This window comes from Manduca sexta, unplaced genomic scaffold (genome assembly GCF_014839805.1).
Source record: "Manduca sexta isolate Smith_Timp_Sample1 unplaced genomic scaffold, JHU_Msex_v1.0 HiC_scaffold_1424, whole genome shotgun sequence".
Taxonomy (NCBI): domain Eukaryota; kingdom Metazoa; phylum Arthropoda; class Insecta; order Lepidoptera; family Sphingidae; genus Manduca; species Manduca sexta.
Genome location: NW_023592287.1, coordinates 1,561 through 9,298, shown reverse-complemented (window position 1 = coordinate 9,298; position 7,738 = coordinate 1,561). Strand labels below are relative to the sequence as shown.

Here is a 7,738-nt window from a genome sequence, read left to right as displayed (position 1 = left end):
TTGTTTGAGTAGGCGTTTTGAAAAATAATTTAATATTTTGTTATATGTAATGGTGTTTTAAAAAAATAGTCGGTATATATTTAAAAATAAAGTATAATATTATGATTTCAGGGTACTCTGATGTAAATCAAATAAATAAGACAGATATCAAAATGTTTATATCGTTAACACAAAACATTTTGATATCTGTTTTACTTCTTCTTCTTCTTGTCTGTACTTGCTGTTGAAGGATATTTGCCTGAAATTAATTATGATTTTATATACGGTATGGTGTATAGTACGGTATAGTGTATCGGTATAACAAAAAAATAAATATCGTCGCTGTGCAAAAGATTATAAGCCAAACTATTTATGTCTTGTAAAACATTTACGAAGAATGCATATATTATTTTATGCCTGACGCTCAAAGTGGACGTAAAATTGAGTTTTACGTATCTTAACCCCCAACACGAGTAGAGATGTTTAGGACTGTGGGTATAATGGAAACTGGGCGCAGTCAACACGAAATCGCGGATGCTGTGAACACACAATCAAGCGTAATTTGCCAATTATGGGCACGCTATAAGGCTGTGAGCTACATGTGATGTAGCCGAACGTTACTCAGAGACAAGCCCGTTTTCTGCAAAACGATGCATGGCGACAAATTACAGCTCGCCAGGTGGTAAGAAGACTTCAGCTCCAGCACCAAGTAGTTATCAGTGACGAAATTACTAGAAGAAGGTACATGAAGTCTATCTTCACGCTCGCTAAGTGTTTCAGCCCTGCGACGTGGAAATAGACTGACAATCAGAGGGCACGTGTTCTGTTTTCGGAGGAGTCTCGATTCGGATTTCATCCCGATTTAAAGACAGTGCGTGATTTGCGAGTTCCTGGTCGCCAGGGTCGAGTCCAGAATCCTCCGGCAGTTTATCATTACTAAGACGGAACGATATTGGTTTGGGCTGGAATTCGCTTAGGTGATAGAAGAGATCTCGTTTGGATACGAAACAATTTAAATGCGGAGCAATACCGTGACGAGATTGTGCAGTGTGCATCCAATGGTCATCCCTCATCGACAGCAATTCGGCCAAAATTTCATGTTCGTGCATGATGATGCACGTAAACACTCCGCAAGGCAGGTGATGAATTTGTTCCGCGAGTACAACATCACTGTATTATATTGTCCTGCTTAGTCCGCCGATCTCAATCCCAGCGAGTACGCATGGGATTTGCTCGAAAGAGCTTTCAGTCATTTTCCCTAAAATTTGAACACGTAAAAAAATATGGAAAATGTAGTAGCTATCTACATTCACAGACTGCTATAATTTTTTATAGGTAGTTTGGTAATAAAATATAGTAAAGTGTTGTTGGAAATATTTTATTTTTGTGTAGATTGACTAAAACTTACCTACACTAAATAGGTCGTCTGGGTTGTATATACTTTTTAGTAAAAAAAAATGTGGTCATCTTTTCCAGATGGTGGTGATAGACGACTATAAAATATGATCAGGGAGATATTATAACGAGCATAGATATGACAATAATGTGAAATGTAATTTTTAATAATTATTTATTAGAATTATGTTTAAACAGCTCGGTTCGACCGGGGTAGTATTTATGATGGTTATACAGGGTAATTTTGACATTGCGTTACTAAATAAAATCACATGGTTATCTTAATAAAAATAACAGTTGACAATAAGTTACTCGAACCATAGATGTTAAATAAAAAGGCGTAAATTCAAAGAAAATAAATATTAATAAAATATCAGAGACAGCCAATTGTACTTTTGAAAAAGATTAATTATTCACACTGCTAAAAAATCTTCCATGAGTTTAATGTTCAAAATGTCGATTGTTTTAATTCATTATGGTAAGTTATATTTTATGTAATAGATATAATAACAAATTAATATTTTATATTTGTTACTTATTATGTTCTAAAACAAAGTTTTTGTTTTATGTCTACTTTTCATTAAATATTACTTGTATGAAGACGAGTATATAGTAACCAAATATCTAGATGACCTTGTTTCAAAAGGATAAGAATTTTAAGTAAAACATATAATTTGTTCGATTCATTCATTTATTTGTTCAAAATATATAATAAATTCACATATTAAAATGCTTACGCCCGTATTCAGATTTGTTATCATAGCAATGCTCCATCCTTAGATAAATAACATTTATGAATACAGGCGTTAAAATATACAAAAGCTCTCCTGCGAATTAAAGTTCATTACAGAACCTCACAGCCTTTAAATCTTAGTACTAACATGCATACCGAACAATGCGAAGTAGAAAATCTATGGTACTCTAATAACGAGTAACTAATTGCAGGGTACCAGTAACTTCAGAATAAACGGTATCGCGCCTCCAAATGTTTGTTGAGAGACATGAACGACGTTGGTCTATTTCTTCCCTCACAGTCAATAAACATAGGCCATTCGCAAACTTGTTTTATCGGATCGTAAAGTAAATTGTGAGGACAAGTGTTCTCTACTGCATTGCCATGAACGCAAGTATAGAATTGGTTACAATTTTCGTGAGGAACATTCATGCCGTGTGTTCCTGGGGGATGCACACAACGAAACCCCTGTGAATCTGCAGTTACAGTCATCATCATTGATACTATCATCAGGGATAACCCTGTTCCCGCAATCCACATTTAAGGCCTCGTCACATGCGCCAATGTTAGGATTGAACAAGGGCATATCAGGGGGGCAAGTAACTACAATTGGTCTACCACCACTACACATGAAGAATTTATCGCAGCGTTCGTGCGCAACTAGTAATCCATTAGAGTCAGGGGCACCACATATATCAGGAGCTAAGCTAGGATCGTCGGGACAACCACCCCCTCCCCCAGAACCACCGCTTCCTCCAGAGCCACCGCTTCCTCCAGAGCCACCGCTTCCTCCAGAGCCACCGCTTCCTCCAGAGCCACCGCTTCCTCCAGAGCCACCGCTTCCATCTGAACCATTGCTTCCATCAGAACCGTCACTTCCATCAGAGCCGTTGCTTCCTCCAGAACCTCCGCCGCCTCCAGAGCCACCGCCTCCTCCAGCGCCACCGCTTCCTCCAGAGCCACCGCCTCCTCCAGAGCCACCGCTTCCTCCAGAGCCACCGCTTCCTCCAGAGCCACCGCTTCCTCCAGAGCCACCGCTTCCTCCAGAGCCACCGCTTCCATCTGAACCATTGCTTCCATCAGAACCGTCACTTCCATCAGAGCCGTTGCTTCCTCCAGAACCTCCGCCGCCTCCAGAGCCACCGCCTCCTCCAGCGCCACCGCTTCCTCCAGAGCCACCGCCTCCTCCAGCGCCACTGCCTCCCCCTCCAGAGCCACCGCTTCCTCCAGATCCACCGCTTCCTCCAGAGCCACCGCTTCCTCCAGAGCCACCGCTTCCATCTGAACCGTTGCTTCCATCAGAACCGTCACTTCCATCAGAGCCGTTGCTTCCTCCAGAACCTCCGCCGCCTCCAGAGCCACCGCCTCCTCCAGCGCCACCGCTTCCTCCAGAGCCACCGCCTCCTCCAGAGCCACCGCCTCCTCCAGCGCCACCGCTTCCTCCAGAGCCACCGCCTCCTCCAGCGCCACCACTTCCTCCAGAGCCACCGCCTCCTCCGGAGCCACCGCCATTACCAGGAATTACTCTATCTCCACAATCAACATTTTCTGGCCAGTCGCACTGTTCAATGTAAGGATTATATAATGTACCTACAGGGCAGTTCTTGGCTATGGCTTTCCCATGATCACAATGGTAGAATTGGTTACAGTTTTCGTGCGCCACAAGGACTCCGTCAGATCCATTCTGACCGCAGATACTTGCTGCTTCAGCAGGGTTGCAATTGCAACTGGATCCGCCTCCAGAGCCACCGCCTCCTCCAGAGCCGCCGCCTCCTCCAGAGCCGCCGCCTCCTCCAGAGCCACCGCTTCCACCAGAGCCGCCACCTCCTCCGGCACCGGCGCCTCCTCCAGAGCCACCGCTCCCTCCAGAGCCACCGCCTCCTCCAGCGCCACCGCTTCCTCCAGAGCCACCGCTTCCTCCCGAGCCGCCGCTTCCTCCAGAGCCGCCGCTTCCATCTGAACCGTTGCTTCCATCAGAACCGTCACTTCCATCAGAGCCGTTGCTTCCTCCAGAACCTCCGCCGCCTCCAGCGCCACCGCTTCCTCCAGAGCCACCGCCTCCTCCAGCGCCACCACTTCCTCCAGAGCCACCGCCTCCTCCGGAGCCACCGCCATTACCAGGAATTACTCTATCTCCACAATCAACCTCATGAGGCCAGTCACATTGTTCGGTGTGAGGATTATAAAAGAGTCCACTAAAACAAGTTTGGACTACTGGTATGCCGTGGGCGCATTTATAAAACTGGTTACAATTTTCATGAGCTACAAGGACTCCATCAGATCCGTTCTGACCACAGATACTTGGTGCTTCAGCAGGATTGCAATTGCAACTGGATCCGCCTCCAGAGCCGCCGCCTCCGCCAGCGCCACACCTCCACTAGCGCCGCCACCTCCTCCAGAGCCACCGCTTCCTCCAGAGCCGCCGCTTCCTCCAGAGCCGCCGCTTCCATCTGAACCGTTGCTTCCATCAGAACCGTCACTTCCATCAGAGCCGTTGCTTCCTCCAGAACCTCCGCTGCCTCCAGAGCCACCGCCTCCTCCAGCGCCACCGCTTCCACCAGAGCCACCGCCTCCTCCAGCGCCACCGCTTCCTCCAGAGCCACCGCCTCCTCCAGCGCCACCGCTTCCTCCAGAGCCACCGCCTCCTCCAGCGCCACCACTTCCTCCAGAGCCACCGTCTCCTCCGGAGCCACCGCCATGACCAGGAATTACTCTATCTCCACAATCAACATTTTCTGGCCAGTCGCACTGTTCAATGTAAGGATTATATAATGTGCCTACAGGGCAGTTCTTGGCTATGGCTTTCCCATGATCACAATGGTAGAATTGGTTACAGATTTCGTGCGCCACTAGGACTCCGTCAGATCCATTCTGACCGCAGATACTTGCTGCTTCAGCAGGATTGCAATTGCAACTGGATCCGCCTCCAGAGCCGCCGCCTCCTCCGGCACCGCCGCCTCCTCCAGAACCGCCGCTTCCTCCGGAGCCGCCGCTTCCTCCAGAGCCGCCGCTTCCATCTGAACCGTTGCTTCCATCAGAACCGTCACTTCCATCAGAGCCGTTGCTTCCTCCAGAACCTCCGCCGCCTCCAGAGCCACCGCTTCCTCCAGAACCTCCGCTTCCTCCAGAGCCACCGCTTCCTCCAGAGCCGCCGCTTCCATCTGAACCGTTGCTTCCATCAGAACCGCCACTTCCATCAGAGCCGTTGCTTCCTCCCGAACCTCCGCCGCCTCCAGAGCCGCCGCCTCCCTCCAGCTCCACCGCTTCCTCCAGATCCACCGCCTCCTCCAGCGCCACCGCTTCCTCCAGAGCCACCGCCTCCTCCAGCGCCACCGCTGCCTCCAGAGCCACCGCCTCCTCCGGAGCCACCGCCATTACCAGGAATTACTCTATCTCCACAATCAACCTCATGAGGCCAGTCACATTGTTCGGTGTGAGGATTATAAAAGAGTCCACTGAAACAAGTTTGGACTACTGGTATGCCGTGGGCGCATTTATAAAACTGGTTACAATTTTCATGAGCTACAAGGACTCCATCAGATCCGTTCTGACCACAGATACTTGGTGCTTCAGCAGGATTGCAATTGCAATTGGATCCGCCTCCAGAGCCGCCGCCTTCGCCAGCGCCACCGCTTCCACCAGAGCCGCCACCTCCTCCGGCACCGGCGCCTCCTCCAGAGCCACCGCTCCCTCCAGAGTCACCGCCTCCTCCAGCGCCACCGCTTCCTCCAGAGCCACCGCTTCCTCCAGAGCCACCGCTTCCTCCAGAGCCACCGCCTCCTCCAGAGCCACCGCTTCCTCCAGAGCCACCGCCTCCTCCGGAGCCACCGCCATTACCAGGAATTACTCTATCTCCACAATCAACCTCATGAGGCCAGTCACATTGTTCGGTGTGAGGATTATAAAACAGTCCACTGAAACAAGTTTGGACTACTGGTATGCCGTGGGCGCATTTATAAACTGGTTACAATTTTCATGAGCTACAAGAACTCCATCAGATCCATTCTGACCACAGATACTTGGTGCTTCAGCAGGATTACAATTGCAACTGGACCCGCCTCCAGAGCCGCTGCCACCTCCAGATCCACCTCCTCCTCCTCCAGAGCCACTGCCTCCTCCAGCGCCACCGCTTCCACCAGAGCCACCGCTTCCTCCAGAGCCACCGCCTCCTCCAGCGCCACCGCTTCCACCAGAGCCACCGCTTCCTCCAGAACCACCGCTTCCGCCAGAACCGCCACCTCCTCCAGAACCACCGCTTCCTCCAGAACCGCCACCTCCTCCAGAGCCACCGCTTCCTCCAGAACCGCCACCTCCTCCAGAGCCACCGCTTCCTCCAGAACCGCCACCTCCTCCAGAGCCACCGCTTCCTCCAGAACCGCCACCTCCTCCAGAGCCGCCGCTTCCTCCAGAACCGCCACCTCCTCCAGCGCCGCCGCCTCCTCCAGCGCCACCACCTCCTCCAGAGCCACCACCTCCTCCAGCGCCACCGCTTCCATCTGATCCGTGGCTTCCATCAGAACCGTTACTTCCATCAGAGCCATTGCTTCCTCCAGAACCACCGCTGCCTCCAGAGCCGCCACCTCCTCCAGCACCGCCGCTTCCTCCAGAGCCACCGCTTTCTCCAGAGCCGTTATCGCTGTCTTCATTATTTCCGTTGCATTCACCGCTAACTGCACCACTTTCACATATACAGTTGGGATCTATTCTATCACCGCAGTCAACATTTCTCGGTTCGTCGCATCTTTTTATATACGGATTGTATAATGTATGTGGCGGACAGTCCATTGGGAATGGTCTACCGTGGTTGCAAATATAAAATTTATCGCACCTCGTGCGCTACCAGAATTCCATCGGAACCAACGACTGAGCATATTTTGGGTGCTTCCGCAGGGTCACAGTTGAATGGACCCTGGTCGTCAACGTCATTTTCACCGCCATTGTTTTCATTACTGTCGCCGCTTTCATCTTCGGGTATTATTCTGTCACCGCATTCTACCTCATGCGCCCAGACACAATCTCGCTTATACGGATTATAAAGTGTGTTAGGAGCACATTTCATTGCGACTGGTCTGCCATGATTACATTTATAAAAGTGATTGCAGTACTCATGAGCGACGAAGACTCCCTCGGATCCTGGAGCTTTGCAGATGCTCGGCGCTTCGCTAGGATCACAGTTGCATGGGCCTAGATCACCCTCGTCCTCGTCGTCGCTGTCACCGCCGCTACCACCATTGTCGTTGTTTTGAAGACATTCATTCTCTTCATCCGGCACAAAGCCTCTGTCACCACATTCGACATTTGAGGGCCAGTCGCATTCCTCCTTGTCAATGTTGAAGACAGTGCCGCGAGGACAGCAATGGGGGACAGGCTTACCATAAAGCATTTATAGAACTTATCACATCGTTCATGAGCTATGAAAATATCTTCAAGGTCCCAATTAGCGCAAATTTCGTGCGAATCACTCGGGTTGCAGATACATAGTTGCCTGCTCCCGATGAAGAACTACGCCCTGTAATTTATTGCACAGAGCAACGTGAGTACTGTGCCTGAAAATATAAAGATACTTCATCATCAAAATGAAAAAAAAAAATACTTCGAGTAGTTTTTTTATCCCTGATGAGAATATTTCAT

At 49.7% G+C, this 7,738-nt stretch overlaps 1 protein-coding gene across 1 annotated transcript; it reads right to left on the bottom strand.

Annotated features, from left to right (window-relative positions):
* Positions 1-2,047: 2,047 nt before the first annotated feature.
* LOC119191377 (uncharacterized PE-PGRS family protein PE_PGRS54-like) lies at positions 2,048-7,505 on the bottom strand. Its single transcript, XM_037445281.1, is given in 6 exon segments — positions 2,048-3,289; positions 3,347-4,462; positions 4,498-5,358; positions 5,360-6,067; positions 6,070-6,935; positions 6,937-7,505. Coding segments are annotated over 6 exon segments (4,881 nt in total). The 5' UTR covers positions 7,491-7,505; the 3' UTR covers positions 2,048-2,513.
* Positions 7,506-7,738: the final 233 nt, after the last annotated feature.